We start from the raw sequence: 23,642 nt of genomic DNA, 5'->3' as shown, positions 1-23,642 counted from the left end.
AATTATCTTAACAGCTATTTATTAACAAGGTGAGAGTGATAAATGTATTTAACGGTACAGACAAGAAAACAAATAGTCCTGATTCATGAAAATGCAAAAGTTATTATTGACTCTGAAGATGTTTGATGTGAAATAGCAGTAGCTCAGGCAGTGACGGACTGTCAGCAGCAGTCACAGTGCAGAGCGAGGTGTGGTTTGTTTCAGCAGTGCTGGCTCTATTTGTACACACATATATATGTGGGGGGGCTCAAGGCTCGTCTTTGTGTTGTGAGAAAAAGAACAAATATAATCATACAACCAAAACAAAGAGCAGTCTGTCCTTAGGCTCTGTTAGCTTCAGTGTTCTGGTTTCCCTTCGATGTTGTGTCTTTTTGTTGCGACTGCTTCCACAGCAGGACGGGGAGGCTTTGAAACGCTTCATTTGGACTAATTCTTCAAACTTTGTGGGGAAAAATTCTCTCAAAGTAAAAAGAAAAGAGAAAAATTATTTTTGTCTCCCTTCAGATGTGGATTTCTTTCCATAATCTGGATTAGTAGTTTATAAACTTGATAAGTTACATAATTACCTTAGGGGTTATTAAAGTACTCTAATTCTGAAGTCTAAATAAGTGGGACGCCATAGTGGGCATTTAGTCTGTTGCTTGGCATAATATTAATTGAAAAGTTCAATGAAATGTGTGAAATTATGACTGACACATACATTCTGTCAGGTTTAAAGGCTCCAAAACATTTAAGATGATGTCTTTTGATCAGCTGTAATGCAAACAGTAATATGGATTATGTGATGTCAAAGAAGTGAAACGAGCATTTTTTTAAATAAACTGATACATTTTAGACTGTTAGATTAAAATGATTGTCCAGCCTGCAGAGTTAGGGCTCCTACAGAAAAGCCAGGTGGTTTAAAGCCGAGGGTGAAGGTCTGCACTGTGAACATCAGCTGAGTGTCATGAGCCTCCACTGTTCACTGCTCAGTATTTAAAGCCCGCCTGCCTGACTGCTCTTTGACTGAGTTTTCCGGGCCATTAAGTCCTGCTGCTCGCCTGATGATGAGGAGCCGAGCGCCCATACGGGGAGCATCCATCCCTACATGGGCTGTCCTCAGTTGGACACACACGGGACCCTCTCAAACTGGCCAGGCGCTTTTTTTAAGCTGCAGCTCGTATCTTTTTAATGGGAGCCATTTAATCCCAGGTCAACCTTGTCATGTGACAGGCAACTCTTCATTCGTAAGATTGAATTTTTGCTGCCTTGATAACAGCCTCCACTAAGTGTTGCTGTCCCTGGACAGAAAGCGCTTTCAGGCAGTCGACAGTAGCGGGGAACTTGCAGCTTGCAGACACTGAACAGTGTCTCCTTTGCAGTTAAAAGTTACGAAAGTGAGAGCCAAAGTATCAAGGCTGAGTCATCTGCTGCAGAGACAAGAGTTTGGATCTAGTCGAGTCATGCAGCTGTTCTCTCTTAATATATCATTAATGTGTTCTTGTCTGTTATTCTAAATCAGGATTAAGACAAGATTGATTTTTCAGTTTGTTTGTTTTTGTCAGGAGTGTTAGTTTAGTTGCTGTCTCGTGTTTTGGTTCATGTCTATTTCTATCATAATTTATGCAGAGGTAACCTCCCCTGGTGTTTCTGTTATTGCTCTCTCTGTCTCACACAGTCTGTGTTCTTTGCTCCCTTCTGTTTCCTTGTGCATGTGTATGTTAATTAGGGCTGGGCCATATTATACAGTTCACGGTAATACTGGTACAATGTTAGGCAACGATAAGAAAATGATGTTTTCATACGCACATGGCCGATCGTTGAGTGAAACGGATGAACCAGAATTGGTTTGTAAAAATGCTGCAACTTCAGTGATGTGGAACTGGTTTGGTGTTTGTCCGTCAGATACACGACAAAGCACATTTTTTGTAGAACATGCAAGCGGCCGTCGTTGTTGTCGTATTTGTCGAACTAAGGTGCTCCTAACTCTGGGAGTAATCTGGGTCCTAAACTCCGTAATCCTACAGGTCCCAAAGTCAAACGAACACTGCTGCATCACTGAGAGTTAAAAACTGTCTAAATTCTTTCATCTTTAATAAAACGATCAGCATTGCTGCTTTACCAGGTGTAACTATAAAGTTTAGCATCCAGGCATCCATGAAAACAGAATTTATTACATTTAACGGAGTTAGAAGTTAGCGGAAGTTAGCGGAAGCTAGCTCGCTAGTTTCGCTAGTTACCTCAGCATGATATTGCATGTTCTGACTGAGAGATTTCTGAAAAAATTTAAACGTACAGCTCTGTTATCACTTCCAACATAAATGAAGACAGGAAACTAAACAGCAGTGACGTTTGTAAAGTTACTGAAGTTGGGCTAGCTGCTATATAATGATGTGCTACGTGATCGCTAGCGACACAGCTATGTTAGCATAACATAAACAGTGAAGCTGGAGGATGAACGCTAACACTTTTCCACTCGATAAAAGTTAACGTGAATGTTCCTGATGGTTAGAGACAAATACAGTCGCATGGCAGGGTGCTGTAAACGGACCAAACTTCAGTCAGGAGAACAACTGAGACAATCCATCCACAATACGAGGTTAGTCATTAATATACTGCAACAACATGGGAATAGAGCAGCTGTAATAGAATACAGCATTAATGAATCAATGGTACAGAAGTGGAGGAAGCAAGAAGAATGAGTTTAATAAAGTTTAATTTATCTGACTGCTTTGTTTCGCTTAATGTGTCTTATAATCCCGTGCACCTTATGGGCCGAAAAATACATATTTGACTTTTTTATTTGGCACACTGCAGTTTAATGTAGCAAAGCACCTCTTTTTAACTTCAGTGGATATTATACATGGTTATGCTCTGGATATGCCAGCCCATGTCTACTGGAAATGGCTTTGGTTAAACTTTCAGTAAGGAATTTGCATTTGCACTGTTACATTTTTATATAGCTTCAATGCACATAAAAAACAGCTGCTTGTTTAAGTGAAAATAAATGGATGGGTTTTTTGGCGCTAGTAAAGTTGTGGAGTTGTATTTTGTCTCGCATCAATTATATCGTCAGTTATATCGTTATCGCAAATTTTCTGTTGATGTTCTTGCTGTTTGTCCAAGCTAAGCTGGACATTATTTAATTCTGGACTTTCCATTTCCACCAACATGTTCTGGATTTGGGTTCTTCTCTACATACTCCACACACAATGTCAAATTAGTTTTCCAAGAAAGCCCAATGTTAGAACTGCTAACACGATACATCTGATTATTAATCCTACAGAATCAGGTTAGTTCAGCTGGTTACTTTCCATCTGACTTGCTAACAACTACCTATCAAACAGAGGCAGAGACGCTGTGATGTGATGACATCTTAGAATCAGCTGTTAGCTGCTGTTGCACAAACATTACTACAGACAGCAATGCAACATCCATCCATTCTCTTCCGCTTATCATTGTCAGGGTAGCAGTGACCAATGCAGGGAACATATAGTCAGGTAATTCCACACATCACAAACTTAAAGTAAACAATTGCCTTTTAAAAGAAATTCGTTAAAAATACAGAAATGTTTGAGATTCACTGACCTAAAGGCTCACAAAGCTGTTAGCAGGTTTCAAGTCCCAGTTAGATGAATTATTTTCTTTGTTAATGAGCGATAAGATCGGCCTCGTTGATGTGAAATGATCTCTGCAAATTTAGATCCTGTGCTAAGTAGGTATTTATTTCAGATACATAAACTCCCCTGACAATCAGTACAGTTGAAGGCAGAGCTAAGCATGCACATACAGGGTGTGTGTGTTTACTTAAGTGTTATCTACCCACATGACCCTTGTGTACAGGAGATGAGTGTGGAGCATGAAACCCACAGAGCGAGCTTATCCTCGGAGGATCAGACTGAATTACCATCTCCTCTCACATCTGGGCTTTTGTTCCCTGCTTTGGCAGCAGCAGAAGTGATTGTACCTCCATTCACACCCTCCCTCCCTCTCTTAGCAGGACAAGTGGGAGGTTAAAAAAGCTTCCTTTTGTTAATCCACACAAAGACTGTTTAATAGTTTGGAAATCTTATATAGAGTGCTGAGTGAGTGAGAAAAGGGCACAAGTTCATTCCAGAGAACGAACTCTGAGCATCACAGGCGGTTTGTTACAGCCTGGAGGGGAACTTTGGACAGACTGGATATTCTTGGTTGTTACTATCAGACATGTAGATGAAAGTTACAGCTTAAAGTTCTCTGGAGGCCACGCATGAAATATATAACATGAAAATTATCTGTATCCATGGATACTGTGACGTCACCCATTAGTTTGTTTTCTTCACCCATGTTTGTATCAGCTAATGCTGGCGAGCTGGTTTGGTTAACAAGCATCCATCCAGTCGGCAAACGTCAGTGACTTGACGCGATGATAGATGATCACTGGAGATGCAAAGTGGGCGGTACCAGGTTAAACTTTTCCAACTTTGAGGTCAGAAAATGAAGCAACTTTGAACGAGAGCGAAGGGTTCTGCTGATTGAATACGACATGCTGGGTTATACATTGTTACCTAGGTAACCGGAGTTGTCTGCCTGTCTTCAACTTACAGATTTTATGTATTAAGCTTTTATCAACCCCCCTATTTAAGAAGGGGGGGCTGGAGAGTGTGCACCAACCACAGGGGGCTCGCACTCCTCAGCCTCCCCAGCTCTGTGCCTGGGACACTGGAGAGGAGAGTCTGTCCGTTAGTCAAGCCTCCGATTCAGGACGATTTTCAGTCGTGGAAGCTGGACCAACTCTTCATCCTCTCCAGAATATTCGAGAGTCGTGGGAGGTTGCTCAACCACTCAACACATGTTTTGTGCACTTGGAGAACGCATTCAATTGCGTTCCTCGAGGTATCCCTTGGGGGGTGCTTCAGAGGTATGAGGTGCCTGGTTTGTAAAAGTTGGACTTTTCCCGTGGTTGTTTGACGTCACCAGCGCTGCTCTGCGTCACATATTAACATATTATGGACAGAATATCTTGGATGATGTGGTTCTGTTGGCTTTATTGGATGTAATCTCCGGGTCGCTTTGCAGCTGAGTGTGAAGCGGCGGGAGTTAGAATGATCACCTCGAGGTCTGAGGCCATGGTTCGTGGAGTGGCCACTCCGAGTGAGGGAACAGTTACCCAAGGTAGAGGAGTTGAAGTATCTCAGGGTCCTGTTTACAAGTGAGAGGAGAGTGGAAACGGAGATTGACAGATGGTTTTTGGCCGTGGGGCATCACGAATGCTGTATTGCTCTTTTCTTTTGAAGAGAGAGCTGAGCTTAAAAGCAAAGCTTTGGATTTTACCGGTCAGTCTATGTTCCTATGTTCCCTCGCCTAAGCTCACGAGCGCTGGGTAGTGACCAAAGAATGAGTTTGCAGATAGAAATGACCTTCGTTTGAGGAGTGCCTGACTCCTCCGTAGAGATGTGGTGAGGAGCTCGGTCATTTAAGAGGGACGAAGAGTAGAGCCGCTACAAGGGGCCAGTTGAGGTGGTTCAGTAATCGGACTGGGATGCCCCCTGGACGCCTCTTGAGTGAGGTATTCTGGCCATGACCTGCGGGGGAGGAGGTCTCAGGACAGACCCGGGATTTTGATTTAATTTTTTAAACTTTTCTATTTAATTAAGCACTTCTGATCTATTTAGTTTTGTGATTTTGTGTTTAATTTGACTGCTGTAACACGTTTCCACACACACACTTCCAAATATTTAGCATAGACAAGATAAAGAATATGTTTAATTTAATTAGTGTCATTAACAGGTGTGATGTGGCTAATTGAGAACACGGCTTCCTGCTGTCGCAGCGGCCTGACATTAATCTGAATTAAACAGGAGAGCCGAGGACAGTCGGATGCAGTTGGGAACATGTGTACTACAGTGTGTCGTGATTTAACGTCCCCACTGAAACTAACGCGTCCGGTTGCTTTCGGCCTTTAATTACACCATAGATTTCCTGCTGATGAACAGGCGGCGAATTAACAGTGAGAAGGCTAATTCACAGCCGCTCTCCCCCACCCACTCGCTGTTATTGCCACACAAGTTATTGTGTTATTGCTGAGGGATGGAGGGGAAAAAAGAGAAAGAGCTGAGTGCACTTAGCTACACAAACATTAGTATTAACGATCGGGCTGCCAGTTCACAACTGGTGACAAACTGCAGACGGGCAGAAACTGGAAACCAATCAGGAAGTTAATGAGGAGAGAAATTACTCCTCTTCTCTCCTCCCACCACTGCTGAGGAGAACACACACACACACACACACACACACACACACACACACACACACACACACACACACACACACACTAGTGCAGGGAGGTTTTATATTTTTTTAAGCTGTGAATTCAGTAGACTTGTGTAATCTGATTACCTGTGTACATTTCTCATAGTTTTATTGTATTTTGGGAGCTGATGAACCTTCTAATCTGTCATCTTCTCTCCTGTAAACTCGATCCTCAGATTAACACGTGTGGAGCATCTTGATTAAGCAGCTGATTATTTTCTTGGTTTTTATTAATAAATAACATAAATAAAAAATAACAAAATCTTTTAATGTACCTTAAAGTAATTTTTTGTTAATTATCTTAACATTAATTATTTATTAATTTATTACTTTTATTAATTACATGTTATTAAATTAAAAAGGCATGATTTTGTTTCCTATTTGTATTTTTTGGCATTTATACAAAAAAGTTACTAATACTATTGTAAAAACGATATTTGAATATTTATTGAGTAATTCTGTGATCAAAAGGCTGTTCGACTTTTCTTGCTTCGATCTGGGAAACGTAACTTTTATCCTGTTAAATTAGCACTTTCCATTCATTTTACAAACAGGGATGAATGATTGCGTTTGCTGCCACATTAATGTTATTGTTTTATTAGTAGACATAGCTTGTTCGATTTCAGTTCAATTTTATTTATACAACACCAAATCAAAACAGTCGCCTATAAAATAAAATACATAAAATTGTATATTTATACGATAATACACACAGAGAAAAACCCAAAAACCATATGACCCCCTATGAGCAGCACTTTGGCAACAGTGGGAAGGAAAAACTCCCTTTTAACAGGAAGAAACCTCCAGCAGAACCAGGCTCAGGGAGGGGCGGGGCCATCTGCTGTGATTGGTTGGGGTGAGAGAAGGAAGACAGGATGAAGACATGCTGTGGAAGAGAGACAGAGGTTAATAACAGATATGATTCAATGCAGAGAGGTCTGTTAATACATAGTGAGTGAGAAAGGTGACTGGAAAGGAAAAACTCAATGCATCATGGGAATCCCCCGGCAGCCTACGTCTATTGCAGCATAACTAAGGGAGGATCCAGGGTCACCTGGTCCAGCCCTAACTATATGCTTTAGCAAAAAGGAAAGTTTGAAGCCTAATCTTGAAAGTAGAGATGGTGTCTGTCTCCCGAATCCAAGCTGGTTCCACAGAAGAGGGGCCTGAAAACTGAAGGCTCTGCCTCCCATTCTACTTTAATTTCTACTTTTAAATACTCTTACTGTTAATAGTTGAAGTTTATGTGTGTGCTTACATGTGTTTAGTACGTCCATGTTGTTGAAATGGGAACTTTTACTGACCTCTGTGTCAGTAAGTGTCCAGTGTTCATCTGCTAGTGGTGGGAGGAGCCTGGCTCTCTGCAGGTGCTGCAGGTGTGAAGTTGTGCGTGAGCTGGATGATGTGACGATTTCCTTTCCCACTCATGTACTGATTTATTTTTATTTGAATTATAATTAAAGTTTTGGAAATCAGCTGTTCAAGTTTTTAAAAATGTACGACTCTTGTTAAGTTAATAAGTGATTATAATGATTTGGTATAATAACTGTCTTCTGTATGTTTCCCTCCCTGAGCCTGGTTCTGCTGGAGGTTTCTTCCTGTTCAAAGGGAGTTTTTCCTTCCCACTGTCGCCTAAGTGCTGCTCATAGGGGGTCATATGATTGTTGGGGCTTCTCGATGGCTTCTTACAATATAAAGCGACTTGAGGCGACTGTTGTAATTTGGTGCTATATAAATAAAATTGAATTAATGTAGTTTATACTACTGCTCAGTTACATCAAACACAACAAAAGCTGAGCACCAAAACTGTCAGCAGTTCTTTCATTCATCGTCTCCAAGCTCGAACATTTAAAAGTTTAACTACACGAAACATTTCAGAAACAGTTACCTGAGTAGAAAAGGTCACAACCAAACCAAACAGTGAAAATGATCATTGTTAATAACTGAGCCTGAGGTCTGCTGTTAGTGTTTGTGCTGCAGCTACAGGGCGAGTGTTAAAATGGGCGGGTGCACATCGCTCCGCTCTTAACTGTAAAAGATGTAATGCTTTTGTTTTGTGGTCACTGTCTTCTCTTTTTGCTCGCTGATTCAATTTGCTGTAAATCCCAGGCTTTGCCAGGAATCATTTCACCGTGCGCTCGTATTTATATCGAGGCTAACAGAGAGGAGCATTTATTCTGCAGAGCTGATGATTACTGTCCCGTTTTGTCTGTCTCACTGTAGTATTTCTGTTGTCCTTCTCGTTTACTCGCCTCACAGCACGGAGACATGTTTATTTTATATGTGCGCTGTCCTGTCTACCTACACGACGTAATAGGAATCTATCATATTAATGACTTTAAGGAGTTTCCGAGGAAGAGATTTGTACTTGGATGTCAGACGTGAAGTGAACCATCTGAGGATTGTCAGGGTTTTTTCCCGGTTTATTATCATGTCACTGCAGTGTGAAGGAGTTTTAATATCTAATAATCAAATGTGTCGAGCAAAGCTCAGCAAACGTCGTCATCGGAGCCATCGTGACAACATTTTGGATGTGCCGCTGTAGTGTTTTTAATCGAAAAACGACTCCTCCTTAATTTCCTCAATCAAATTCTGTGACTTCTTGTAGTTGGTGCAGCAAAGATTATGGAAAGTTGTATGAAATATAATCTCTTGTTTTTAATACTTTAATATCATTTTTAAAGTGGTCTTGAGCGATAGTTCTCCAGGCTTTCTGAAGGTCTTTCAAAGTTTTCTTCGGGCATTCACTCGATTTTCAGTCCAGTCCAGGAGATGAACAGGAAAATAAAATCCAGCAGAGACCCGACACAGGATCAGCCTCTCAGTCGATTCATTCAACAGTCCAACAGTGAGTCTGCAGCTCACTGTAAAGCAGGGTGGAGGCTCTGCATTTCAGCCAGTGGGGGAGGATGAAATTATGAACACAGAACAGCAGCGTCCGATTGGGCACAGCTTCATTTGTCAGCACACTGCCAGTGCGGTTACAAGCTTACCTGGACAGGTACAAAATGTTGTTGCTTTGCATTGCTGCGTCTATTTTTCATCGTCCGACTTTTATATAATCAACATAAATAGAGTCATTAGAAAAAATGTTTCCATTATCTACCCAGGTGGTTGTTTTAGTCCCTGACATTGTTCGGTTTGTTTGATGTTAATGAAGTAAATCGATGTGACGTTTGTTGGTGACTCAAAGGGTTCAGACTCTTTAGAGAAGCACATTTTTGCTCTGAGATCTTCGGTGCTCCTCAGCAGATCTCTGACTCTCCATCTGTGTTGTTCCTGCAGCCTTCTCGCCCAGCAGCATCTCCGCTGGTCACGACTCCACCATGATCTGCCGCTCCATCAGCTCCCTGGTTAACGTTGACGCCAAGGCTGAGTGCGAGGCCAGCAGCCAAGCTGACGGCTTCACCGTCGACTCCATCGAAGGCGGCGCCACCAAATAAGAGAAGAAAAGGATAAGATCACACGACAGAAGCTTTACGAGCTCGGACGAGCTGAAACTTGATGTTCTTTAAAAACTGTTTAATCGTTCGCTCTAGTTTCACGTTGTCTGCACGTTTCCCTTCTAAAGCTCTGTTCTTGTATTTGTAGATCATTTTAAATCCAGTTCAGGGTTACGTATCGCAATGTAATTAACTGGCCAATGCAGTGAGACCCTTGATTAGCTTTAATCAAGATCAGATGATTGAGCGTGAAGCAACTCTTCCAAACAGAAATAAAGTGGGTTTTTTAAATGCAGAGCAAGGTTCTGGTTTTTTCCTTTGAATAAAGCTGCAGCGCCACATTTCTGCTGAGGGTTGCTTAGCATGATCGACTTTCACCTCATCAGTCCAACAGCTGGTGACTTACAGACAAGAACAAGAAGACCACATTTTTCTGTGTTAAACTCTTTGCAGCTTGTAAAGAACAAACATGTCAGGATGATGTGCTGTTAAATAATCAGCGTGCACAGCCTTTAACCGTCTAACTTCCGTCATGTCCGCGTGCACATTTACACTCCGGCTCAACATTTAAGTCTGATTCTCTAAACGAGCAACGTAAAGACAGCCGTGGAGAAAAACGAGACTTTGTTACAAATAACATTTAATTTAATTATGAACCAGGTGATTTATTTGATCTGAGCAAATGAAACTACATATGGATGTTTCCTGTTGGTTATTGGCTGACGTACAGTATCCTCATTATGCTGTCATGTCAGCTAATTATGGGCCCACTGTAACCATATTCTCACAATGGGGGGAAAAAAAGATTTAATCTGAAAAACTGTTTTTCAGATTAAAAGTCAGCTGATGTAAAAAAAAAAATCACAAAAATCAAGTATTTGTGACGTAAAGTTTGGTCTCCGACTGGACATCTGTGTCAGACTCAGATGTCCTCCCGAGGACGGCGTGGGACGGGTTAGAATCGCGTGTCCTCTGCTGCGTTGGCGCCTGGTGAGCACCGGCTGCTTATTTATGGTGCAGCTTCCACAGCATTTGCATGTCTATTGTGTTTTTAACCCTCCTGTGGCCGGGAGTCAGCTGTGCACACCGCTTACTGTTTGCAACTTCTCCAACGTCCTGTCAGGCAGAGCAGAGGCGGAGCAGAGGTGGAGGCCGACGGCTGACTTTGGAATATTTCATGTTTTCAGCTCCATAGAATAGAATAGAATTCAACTTTATTGTCATTGCACATGCACAGGGCAACGAAATGCAGTTTGCATCCATCCAGAAGTGCTTAGTGATATAGATATATTACAATATATATTAGCAATAATATAGATATGTGAGTATATTACAGAAATGGGTCTATTATGGTATGTTATAATGTACACGGTATGAAGTATGTTGTGAATATTCTATAACTATAAGTATGTACAGGCTGTAGTGAGTACAAGCTATGTACAGGATATGAACAGGATATAAATATGAAAAACTATACAGAATATGAAATAAATAACTTTACAGAATCTGGGATATACAGCTATACAGAAATGGGAACTATGCAAGTTGTAAACAGTTGTAGGATTAAAGATTATCGAATGTACAGAATGATTATTTACACAGAGCTATACAGTAGTGCAGTTAAGATAAGTGAGGGTGTAGATAGTTTCTACAGAGGCTATATAAAGTGCTAGTGGTTGTGAGTGGTGGTTCAGTCCATGTTATTATTGTGTGTTTGAGGGTACAGTTGTCCATTGTGTGTGTGTATGTTCAGTCCATGAGTTTAACGTGGGTCAGATGTCAGGAGGCAGAGTTCAGGAGTCTGACAGCTGTGGGGAAGAAGCTGTTCCGGTACCTGGTGGTCTTAGTCCGGAGGCTCCTGTGGCGCCTCCCAGAGGGCAGGAGGGTGAAGAGTCCATGTGATGGGTGACTGGGGTCTCTGATGATTTTCCCAGCCCTTTTCAGACACCGCTTCCTGTAGAAGTCTTTTATGGCAGGAAGTGGTGCTCCGGCGATGCGCTGGGCAGTTTTCACGACCCTCTGCAACGCCTTCCGGTCCGAGGCAGAGCAGTTCCCGTACCAGACTGTTATACAGTTGGTCAGGATGCTCTCGATGGTGCAGTGATAGAAGTTCACCAGGATGTCTGAGGACAGGTGGTTCTTCCTCAGAGTCCTCAAGAAGAAGAGGCGCTGGTGAGCCTTCTTGACCAGCTTGGAGCAGTTGGTCGTCCAGGTGAGATCCTCGGAGATGTGGACTCCCAGGAACTTGAAGCTGCTCACACGCTCCACAGCCGTCCCCTTAATGTGGATGGGTGGATGTGGGTCAGCATTCCTCCTGTAGTCCACGATGAGCTCCTTGGTCTTCTCGGTGTTAAGCAGCAGGTTGTTTCTGTCGCACCACTCAGCCAGACGATCCACCTCCTCCCTGTAGGCGGCCTCATCGTTGTCACTGATGAGGCCAATCACCGTGGTGTCATCTGCAAACTTAATGATGGTGTTGGAACCATCAGCAGGTCTGCAGTCGTGGGTGAAGAGGGAGTAGAGGAAAGGGCTCATCACACAGCCTTGTGGTACACCGGTGTTCATTGTGATGGTAGATGAGCAGCGGTTATCCAGCCGGACATGTTGGGGGCGGTTGGTCAGGAAGTCCAGTAACCATTTGTAGATGAGGGAACTGATGCCCAGGTCTGTCAGTTTCCTGATGAGTTGTGAGGGGTGGATTGTATTGAACGCTGAACTGAAGTCTATAAACAGCATTCTGGCGTAGGTGTTGTTGTTGTCCAGGTGTGAGAGGACAGAGTGCAGTGCGATGGAGACTGCATCCTCTGTGCTCCTGTTCCGGCGGTATGCGAATTGGTGGGGGTCCAGGGTGGGGGGGAGACAGGATTTGAAGTGTGCTAGGACCAGTCGCTCTAAGCACTTAGTGATGATGGGGGTGAGTGCTACTGGGCGGTAATCATTGAGGCAAGATGGGTTGGAGTTTTTGGGTATCGGGACGATGGAGGTGGATTTGAAGCAGGCCGGTACCACAGCGTGGGCCAAGGACAGATTGAATATGTCTGTGAGCACTCCTGCAAGCTCCCCAGAACACGCTCTGAGAACACGCCCGGGGATGCCATCAGGGCCTGCAGCCTTGTGGACATTGATCCTGCTCAGCACCGCTCCTACATCGGTGGGGGAGAGAGTCATAGGTTGGTGGTCTGGCGTCATGTCTGCTTTGGTTGTGGTTGTGGGGTTCCCTCGCTCAAAACGAGCATAAAAGTTGTTGAGCTCGTTGAGGAAGGAGACATCAGAGGATGCGGGGGAGGGTTTGGTGGTCCTGTAGTCTGTGATGGTCTGGAGTCCTTGCCACATGCGTCGGGGGTTGGAGTTGGAGAAGTGTTCTTCTACCTTCTTTTTGTAATGGTGTTTGGCTTTTTTGATGCCCTTCTTGTTTGCTGATCGATCTGTGAGCATGTGGAGAAAAACGACATCTTAAATATAAAAGTAGCTTTCTCATTTCTGCTCTTTTTCACATTGACTGAAGGCATAAAGCTGCATTTGACTTCATAGAGTTTAACTGTAAATTAAAAAGCAACTCGCGGCCCGGAGCTCTCCCCGCTGCGCACGCTCTTTGTGTTTTATAGAGATTCATTTCAAACGGCTCGCTTCCAATGCCTCTATTTGTGTTTGCGTTTGAATAAGACAGCAACAAAAGTAATTTGGAGCTTTGGAGTTTATGTCGCTACAGGTTTCCTGGGAATAAAAACGCTGGGACGTGATGGAGTGCGAACGCGGCCGTGTGCCGGGAACAACGATATAAAACAGACAAAGAAAATTACTTGTATTTTCTTTGTGCTGCACGGTGGGAACATTCATTGGATTGTGCCCCATCTGTTGTAATCAATAACGTGACCATCTTGTTTTTTTATGAAATGCACTTACTCTTAATTTCATCCACCAGTGGTTTTAGAGAGAAGAATGTGGAGTTACCTATAAGGCTCTGACATTATAAATCACCTCTGGAGACCAGATTGTACAGCAGTATCGATTGATCCTGATATATCACAGAAATTTACTGTCACTTCTGTTTTCAATTAAAGATACAATCAGTCAGATAATGACTTAATTGGATTTTACAGAAGATTGAGTTTTATCGCCCCATGCTTTATGAGTTTAGTTAAGGAAGGCCGTTTTATCACAGTTGTCAGGCCGCCGCTGCCTTGTCCTTCTGTAGCTGCTGCCCCGCGTACAGGCAGGGGAGAAAGTGTCACAGGGTCTGTTTTCCTTGAGCTGCCTCCGCCTCCATGAATCACGCCCTCCCGTAATAGATAAAATCTGCTCGGATCCCGCCGTGACACCTCCTCGGGGAGTGATGGGAGCTCGGTGCAGACGGTGTGGAAGGGGATGCTGCAGGTTCAGAGACGGAGGAGGAAATTTCAAACCGCTGGGAACGTTCACTGTTGGAAAGGAGAGAGTTCAAAGGTTATTTTATTGAGACGATATTTTACTGTGTAGATGAAACATTCTACATTAAAGGAAACCAGTTCTCCCATTCTACTCATTCCCAGTTCCATGTTTTTATTCCTGAGTCTACTAGAGCAGCTTTGCATGATTCACAATTCAAAATAAGCCTCATACATCTTATACTACTGAAACTAAAAATGTGTTTCTAGTTCAGTTTTTATTCGCAATAAATGAATAAAAATTAGAATAAATGAATAAATCCAGAAGTAGGAAAAAAAGTCTCACAGGGAGTTCTTATATATAATTACTTACATTTTTTGTCTTGTTTAATATGATTGTCCTCCATAATAACACCATAGTGTATATTTAATATTACAGAAAAAGCACAACAGGTGCCCTTTGACACGATGTCTGCGTCTATATTTAGCATCTTAACACTATTTTCTTGCCAGTTTTTACTTCTGTGAACCAGGAGAGCGTCTCACCTTTTAACGTATCACCATCAGCTCTGGCTGTTTACGGCCACAAACTTGGACTCGAGGATTAACTGAGCAGAAATGTAGTGGTCCTAGTCCACTGTGGTGTCACAAAGGACATTTTTGGTGGTAACTGAAAAAACTGCAACATAATTTCACTGAAATGTCTAAAAATAGAAGGAGGTCAGAGTATTTTACAGTTGGTCTCATGCTGACAGCACTGACGTGGCTGTTTGGGTCAAATGAAGGGTTTGCAGAGAAACTTGTGAAAGAGTGATGTTCCTCTGGCCTGATGTTTTGTTCCTTCTGACTCGTCATATTTTTAGATTTCTTCTCTTCTTTTTTTTTTTTTTACTTTAATTACCACTAAAAGTCTATTTTATATAAAGGCTGAGTTTTGTTGCAATATTCTGCCTCCACTCTGCATACCTTAAAAAATGCAGTAAAATTAAAGCGTGTACTTCAACCAAGTATTCTGTACGTATTAGCAGCCACTGAATTCAGCTGGTTTACTGAGAGCACGACTGTCTGAAGGACGGAACGAGCTCTGTTCATAAATGTCTGTCCTGAAAGCCGAGCATCAATAAAAGGGCCAAACTGTGAAGACTAACTTCCCAGGTTCACCCTCCCCTCATCTGAGACACGGAGCAGCCTTTGGGAGGACAGAGTGCGACCAGAGGCCTCAGTCGTGGCCTAATTTTGGTATGAAGAGATTAGTTCATCGTTAAAAATGGCCTTTTTTATACTTATCTATATCTCAAAAAGAGATTGTGGCCTTGCAAGACATGCAGTAAAACACCAAGAGGCTCTCAAAGTGTTATTTTGTTGGCATTCCCCTCTGCACCCACAATTACATTTTTAAATCAGCTGTTTAAAAAAATCCAGTTTTATTTGAATCTCAGTGCCAGACCAGCAGGCCTGCATCAGCACACTGTGTGAGATAATAAGCTCATAAAATAATTATACAAGAAAAGCAGAAAATCTTTTGAGAATAACGACACGTTAATAGTTTAGCACAGAAAAATCTAAATGATTCTTTAACTCATGAAATTATGTGAAAATTGTTTTCATTCCTTCGAATAATGAATCACATTTTGTATGACAACTTCAGATTTAGACCACTTTGTATTAGTCCTGTTTTTTACTATTATTATTGCATCTTTCCTTTTCTGTCCTTATCATCATCAAATTGACTTCCCTGCCCGGCACCGACAGGGTTGAGCAGCCACGTAAAGAACACCATAAAATTTTAGCCATCTTCAAACATTTTATAGCTTTACATGCAAGTCAAATAAAAATGACCTGCCCTCCTTAATGATGACAATAACATTTATTTATTTATTTTACAAATGTGAGATAATAAGAGGCGAAGGAAAAAGCTCAGTTTGAGATGTTAATATGATCTATAACTCTGAGACTGATAATATTAATGACACACTCACGTGTGCACGCTTTGCTGATATTTCTGTTTAATTTATTCAGTATTTTGTTTTTACTGCCCGCTTATAGATTTTCTTGCAGCGGTCTTAAAAGCACAGCCTTTCCCTTTTTGCCTGGATGAAGGCTGACGTCTGACTGATGTCCTCGGTCAGCTTTCTAAAGACGTCAGATGTCCAGCTAATTCCTCTGTAGGAGCTCGGTGTCCCGCCTCCCCAGGGAAAGTTAAATCAGCATTTCTGTGACAGGACTTGTGAGTGGCAGCGACGCCCCCAATCAGCACCTCATAAAAACCTCACTCAGCAGAGGTCAGCTCCTCCTCCTGCTCCGGAGGGGCCCCGCTGGAGGAGTTCCCTCAGCCAGCGTAAACAAGAGCTCCAACATGAGGAGAGACTCAAGTGCAAAGTACTGAAAGCAGCGTGGGAAGGTTTTGTGTCGTGAACAAAACTGCCTAAAATAAACACTGGAACTCCATTTATGAAGCAAAAACTGAAAAAAGCCTTCGACACATTAATCTGAGTCCAGATTTCCAGGATGGAGGTGACATATGGTTTAAGTTCACAGAGCTCTGTGTGACTAACCAATGAGCCCCGACTACGATCTCTCATAATAACAGAATCTATAATGAAACCAAGTCAACGTGGACTCTCGAAAAGATGCACTTTTATCCAAATACACTCATAAATAAATATAAGGAAAATATATTATAGCCAATATAAAGACACGTTAATCATCCTCAGCTGACACCTTAAAGAGAGAATCATTATTTTTACATTTTTTCAGGTAAATGTTGTAATCCTACAATATTACAGTATAAATGCTTCTTTTCCTGCTTTGCTGAAGGATTATTCAAAAGTAACAAACCAGTGTTTAAACTGTGTGGAAATGAAAAAATAATTACATTTGTAGTCTTTTAAATTCTCCTGTGTCTGTTGTCGGGACCTTATTCTTCTAATAAACGGCACGTTGCTTTAGGCACATTATAATTTTGCATGTGTAAAAGAATGTGTGACTTTGAGCTCATTTTAAATACTCTGTATATGCAATCCTGTCATTTTGAGCTTCTACAGGACAACTTCACGTTTCCTACAGAAGGCAGAACAAAGCACGTTTTTCAAATTCACCCACATATGTGAAAATATTGGATATAAATATGCTGATGCACTGAGGCCATACAGCACCACACACAGAACTTCATGTATTCATTTACTTTTAGTTACTTCTGGGTTGGAGCAGCTCAGAAACTCAGCAGGCTGTGATGGAGAGTGACTGTGTGCGGCAGTGTTTTAATATCAAAGGTCTAAAACTGAGATTATTAACATTTTACATGTGCGTGGGCGCTTTGATTGAGTTAAATTACGTTGACACAGCTACATATAAATTTGGGCTATAATACATAATGACTGAGCGGACTGGCACAAGTTTAATTTGGATTACATTTCTAACGTGAAACGTCTTAGCGAGTAAATTCGAGTAACCTTATTTTAATCTGTCACCCACGCGTGTTGGGCTGTCAGCGAGCGCGGTCACAGACAGCGAACAGGTGTTTAAACCCAACTCACGAAGGGTTTAGTGCTTAAACTGAAGCAGATAACACTGCAGGCGATGCCCCTCCAAAGCAGCCCCTCACCCCACGGTGGCTAATTTGGCCACGACCAGCGCGTCAGGGCGCTAAAGGACACCTTGCGCGTGACGTGGAAACGCAGGAGCCTCTCCAGCATCCTGCAGAGCCGCAGCTCTAACAGAGAAGCTGCAGTATAAACTTTCATCCCGAACGTGTTTTAATCTTTATCGTGAACAACACGAATAAATTTATTATGCGTTCACCCGCAGCCTCCCACTCCCACAAATCTACTCGGCCGGCACAAACTGCAAAGCCACTCTAGTCACCTTGAAATTTCCTCTGCTATTTTCCAATTAAAAGCTTAATAGCCCTGGAGACGGGCTTCACGCGGGGAAGTTTACCGTGCTCTTATTCCCTGTAAGCCGCGAGCCTCGGATCCCATTATTTGCTTGAATAAACCTTTTTTACGGTCAGAAATGGGCCCGGCTTTGTCCGGTGTTATGTTTCAATGCCCTCTATTAGTCCGGCAGAAGGGACATATCAGCATCCTCGACATAGCTCCCAAAGGGCTTTTATACATGCAGAGGCCTAATCAGCTAAGTTATGTACGATTGTGTAAAAGGTGCGAGAGGCGCCATTATTATTTTTCGCCCCTGGAATTAAGACTTAAAGCGTTTCGGGCCTGCAGGAAACGGAGCAGAGCGCGGATAGATGTCCGGGCCTGTAATCGAATTATGAACAGTCTTTAAATAGCAACCTTTTTACACCGTAAAGGTTTTCATGGGTGACTCATCTGGATATTTCGGAAAAGGGAAAGTTTGGATTGTATTTTTATGAAACAGCTGATTTAAGATTTAAAGGTTTCGCTGGTTTGCTTCACGGAGCGAGTCCTTTTGAAACCTGCACACAGGAGATGTCATATTTAGTCGTTTTGTGATTTCACGCTTCTTTTTACACACACACCCTCTCTCTCTACGTGTGTGTGTGTGTGTGTGTGTGTGTGTGTGTGTGTGTGTGTGTGTGTGTGTGTGTGTGTGTGTGTGTGTGTGTGTGTGTGTGTGTGTGTGTGGTGTACGACGCTAATGTTGCTAAAAAGGGGCTCAAAACAAATCGAGTGCCTGGAAATAACACGAGGCTCTTAAATCTTCATACGAGTGTGTCCTGCAGAGTGATTTTTCTCTGAGCTACTTACACTAATATCGCACTAATATTGCAGTAAAGTTGCAGTAATATTGCAGTAAAGTTGCAGTAATATCACACTAATATTGCACTAATATTGCACTAATATCACACTAATATTGCAGTAATATTGCAGTAATATTACAGTAATATTGCACTAATATTGCAGTAATATTGCAGTAATATTGCACTAATATTGCAGTAATATTGCACTAATATCACACTAATATTACAGTAATATTGCACTAATATTGCACTAATATCACACTAATATTGCAGTAATATTGCACTAATATCACACTAATATTACAGTAATATTGCACTAATATTGCACTAATATTGCACTAATATCACACTAATATTGCAGTAATATTGCAGTAATATTACAGTAATATTGCACTAATATTGCACTAATATTGCAGTAATATTGCACTAATATTGCAGTAATATTGCACTAATATCACACTAATGTTGCACTAATATTGCAGTAATGTTGCAGTAATATTGCACTAATATTGCACTAATATCACACTAATATTACAGTAATATTGCACTAATATTGCACTAATATTGCACTAATATCACACTAATGTTGCACTAATATTGCAGTAATGTTGCAGTAATATTGCACTAATATTGCACTAATATCACACTAATATTACAGTAATATTGCACTAATATTGCACTAATATTGCACTAATATCACACTAATATTGCAGTAATATTGCACTAATATTGCACTAATATTGCACTAATATCACACTAATATTGCAGTAATATTGCACTAATATCACACTAATGTTGCACTAATATTGCAGTAATGTTGCAGTAATATTGCAGTAATGTTGCACTAATATTGCAGTAATATCGCACTAATATCACACTAATATCACACTAATATTGCACTAATGTTGCAGTAATATTGCAGTAATGTTGCACTAATATTGCAGTAATATCGCACTAATATCACACTAATGTTGCACTAATATTGCAGTAAAGTTGCACTAATATCACACTAATATTGCACTAATGTTGCAGTAATATTGCAGTAATGTTGCACTAATATTGCAGTAATATCGCACTAATATCACACTAATGTTGCACTAATATTGCAGTAATGTTGCACTAATATTGCAGTAATATCGCACTAATGCTGTAGTAATTTTGCACTAATATTGGAATAATCTTGCAGTAATATTGCAGTAATGTTGCAGTAATATTGCACTATATTGCAGTAAAGTTGCAGTAATATTGGAATAATCTTGTAGTAATATTGCAGTAATGTTGTACTTCATTGATAAATCTGTAACACGGGGTTTCATTTCGGATCCAGGGTCACGTGTTCGCCTCCAGCAGCGTGTCCGGTGCTTCGGGAGGTCGTTGCTGTTATCTGATCCTCGCAGGCGCTTTGACGCGTTTGGTTACTGCTCGTCTCCACAATAGCGTGTCAGGCTGATGCGTATCAGTGCTGTCAGCTGAGGAAAGGTGGATCCTCCACTACAAGCCCACACCTCTCATCCTCCTCCTGTCATGCGTGCAGCACAGCAGCTCCATCCACCTCCACCTCTCTGACTGCTGCTGCGGCCGACGGCGACTCTCGCGCCCGCGTCCACGCTGGAAAACACGCTGAGTCCGACGCAATGAACGGTTATGGGTCTCCGTACCTCTACATGGGGGCTCCGGTGTCACAGCCTCGGGCCCCCCTCCAGAGGACCCCCAAGTGCGCGCGCTGCCGGAACCACGGCGTGCTGTCTTGGCTCAAGGGTCACAAGCGCTACTGCCGGTTCAAAGACTGCACCTGCGAGAAGTGCATCCTCATCATCGAGCGGCAGCGCGTCATGGCGGCGCAGGTGGCGCTCCGGAGGCAGCAGGCAAACGAGAGCCTGGAGAGCCTCATCCCGGAGTCCCTCAGAGTGCTGCCCGGCATCGGCTTAGCCGGGGCCGGCGAGGGGAATCAGCCAGCCCCGCCGAGGACCGAGGAGCTGGAGCTGAGGTGGAGCAGCACGGAGCCGGGGCAGCCCGGAGCACCGCTGTGCTCAGGTAGGAGAGCAGGGGGGAGAGCAGGGGGGAGATATTTGACTCTCTAAACAATTATTGTTTGTCTGGAATGAAGAAAAAAACCCTCGAAATTATGGGATGTTTTTTTTAATAAGAATATCTTTAAAGGCCTGAAACTCACAGTATAAACATTGTGACTTTGTTATTTAAAACCGTTTTCAGGTCAAACAAAAACGGATGTGAAACAATATAAAAGCTGAAATGATCATTTCAGCATTGCTCGCCGGTCTGACTGCACTGATAATGACACATTTAGCTGAAGTGATCGATACACATCACTCCGATTTCTGTGAAATAATCACGCAAATACGAGGTTTCACTTTGCGAGTCAGGAAACAGATGAAGAGATGAGCTGTTTCAGGAAAGAGACGTTTAATAAAACTGAAGCGAAATCAAACAAAGACGTGTTGACATTTTTAAAACAATATGAATTAATTCAGTTTTTAACATTTGTTTAAATAATGATGCATATTGAATTATTACAGACGTTTTTTCTGCTGCTGAACTTTTAATAATGTTCTTCTATTTCACGCAGAAATTTTATTTTCTATATAAATATAGAAACTATATAATTTATATAAAATAAAATGTGCTTAGTTCTCGCTGACCTGCGTGGAAATGATTTCTGTGAGAACCATTAAGGAATAATTACTTTCCATCCACCTGCCCGAATCACCTTTATTGCTCCTGACACTTTAAGCACGGATTCGGACACGCGCGCTTTCATTTCCTGCGTGACTGTAAAAGATTACAGTAATCAGCGGCGGACAGGCCCGATCGAATATAATCGCCATATTTCTCACAGGAGGTCAGCTTCGGATGAAATGTTGCCGAGCAACAGGCCATGTGTTTGCAAACTGCGGTCAAAGATCCCACGGCGCGCGCACTCAGCACTCTGCGTTAACAGCTTCTGTGAGGAGGCTCAGATAAATCCTCACACGTCTACGTGTAGCGGACAAGTCGTGACACGCGATTAACGGCGTGTTGCTTTTCCTCGTGAGGAGCGTGGAGGTGTTTGCACTGTGAGGCGGGTGAGGAGTTCGCACTAACCGCCTGTGAGCTCACAGGCTTAGGGGTGTGCTTAAAGTTTTCTGTGGATGCTGACACTCTTTCGTGATTTTGTGCTTACGCCGATAAAGTTGTGACTCTCTGACCCGCAGAGTCCACGGAGGACGGCGCAGACGAGGTTTCAGCAGGAGAGAACGGAGAGAGCTCCAGCGAGAAGGAGCAGGACGCGGTCAGCTCACCGGAGGCCTCCAAACCGAACTGCTACACCCCCGAGCCTCCGGGGACCCCCTCCCTGCCAGAGGAGAGCCGCTACGGCCTCCCTAAAGCCGGGAGCGCCGAGAAGGAGGCCAAAGCCGAGAGTCCGCAGAAGTATCCGGCCAGCCCCGCGGAGCAGGGCGTGCTGATCGAGGGCCTCGGCGGCTCAATCACGCTGCCCCTCAGCCTCCGGGCCAACCGGCCCCCGCTCGAGGTGCTCAAGAAGATCTTCCCCGCCCACAAGCCTCCGGTCCTGGAGCTCATCCTGCGGGGCTGTGGGGGCGACCTGGTGGGGGCCATCGAGGTGCTGCTGTCTAGTCGAAATCCTGACGCCAGCGCGCCACCGCACGCGGACGCGCACGCGGACGCGCTGGTGCTGCCCTCCAACGGACACCTGTTCGAGCCCGGCCTGGGCTCCTACCACCCGGCGTCCTCCTCCGCCAAGTGGTCCGTGGGCTCCGCCTTCCGGGTCCCGGACTCGCTGCGCTTCACCTCCGACTCCGCCGCGGGGGTGGTGTCCACGGGCGCGCTGGGGGTCCCCCTGCAGCACCCGTCCTTCCCGCAGCCCACGCGCTACCCGCTTATGCTGCGCAGCTCTCTGACGCGCAGCCACGCGGGCCCCTTCGTGCACAACGACGTGACTCTGTGGAATTCCGTGGCCCTGCAGCAGCAGTACCAGCTGCGCTCCGCGGCGCAGTACGTGTCCCCGTTCCCCCCTGGCGCCCCCGGCGGGCCCGGGCTGTTCCGAGGCTCAACCCTCCTCCCCTCCAGGCCCTCCGAGGAGCCGCGCGTGGGCATTCAGGAGGAGGGGTGCCCGCTGGGGCCCAAGCCGGGCCTCTACTCCCCGGATGAGGAGTATGAGGAGCGCTCAGATTCGGCGGACTCCCGCATCCTGAACTCCTCCAGCTAAACAGGAGACTGAGGAACATGTGTCACCGTGACAGGACGTGTGCGTGGACGGCGTGGACTGTCCTGTCTGAGCTGAGCCGTGGGAGCAATCACTCCGATGAACCTCAAACATCAGCCTCGTGCTTCCCACACTGGACTCGACCAAAGCGGGTGAATGTAACAGACTCATTATTCTGAAAGCGTCTCAGCTGTTTCCTGTAAGCATGTGTAGTACTGTGAAATCTGCCGTGTCCGGATCACGGCTGCATGTCGAGTAATGCCAAATAAATGTGAGTAGTCCAAACGGATAAAGGCTGTTTTCTTGCGTGTCGGCCACACACACTCAGTCACGATTACACGAGACTACAACATGTCTGCCCACAGTCCGGCTTCACATCCACACATAAAACACGCGTGACACCAAAGGATAATAAGAAATAATAGAAGCAAAATATGGAAGCATCCCCGATAATGATTTTGTTTTATGGAGCAGCAGTAATAATAAAACCTTAATTTAATCAGGACTGGAAACATTTAATATGTTTGTGAGTGTGCTGTGGGCCTGATCTCTGTCACCCGTGGCACCGTCAGCGCACTCCTCACAGACACGTGATGTTGTTTTTGTATGAAATGTTTTCA

At 43.5% G+C, this 23,642-nt stretch overlaps 2 protein-coding genes across 3 annotated transcripts in view; both read left to right on the top strand.

The window, feature by feature from the left end:
* dmrt1 (doublesex and mab-3 related transcription factor 1) overlaps nt 1-10,008 on the top strand; it is a 35,554-nt gene extending 25,546 nt beyond the window's left edge. For both annotated transcript variants that reach the window (XM_004555629.4, XM_004555628.5), the window contains exon 5: nt 9,556-10,008. In XM_004555629.4, coding sequence (XP_004555686.3) covers nt 9,556-9,713 — 158 coding nt within the window. In that variant the 3' untranslated portion in view covers nt 9,714-10,008. The remainder of the gene's footprint in view (nt 1-9,555) is intronic.
* Nucleotides 10,009-20,089: 10,081 nt separating this feature from the next.
* dmrt3a (doublesex and mab-3 related transcription factor 3a) lies at nt 20,090-23,361 on the top strand. Its single transcript, XM_004555630.4, has 2 exons — nt 20,090-20,834; nt 22,013-23,361. Exons 1-2 carry the CDS (start codon nt 20,435-20,437, stop codon nt 23,023-23,025), a joined length of 1,413 nt encoding a protein of 470 aa, XP_004555687.1. The 5' UTR covers nt 20,090-20,434; the 3' UTR covers nt 23,026-23,361.
* Nucleotides 23,362-23,642: the final 281 nt, after the last annotated feature.

The sequence above is a fragment of the Maylandia zebra genome, linkage group LG12 (genome assembly GCF_041146795.1).
Source record: "Maylandia zebra isolate NMK-2024a linkage group LG12, Mzebra_GT3a, whole genome shotgun sequence".
Classification (NCBI taxonomy): domain Eukaryota; kingdom Metazoa; phylum Chordata; class Actinopteri; order Cichliformes; family Cichlidae; genus Maylandia; species Maylandia zebra.
This window is presented reverse-complemented; position numbering and strand designations above follow the sequence as displayed.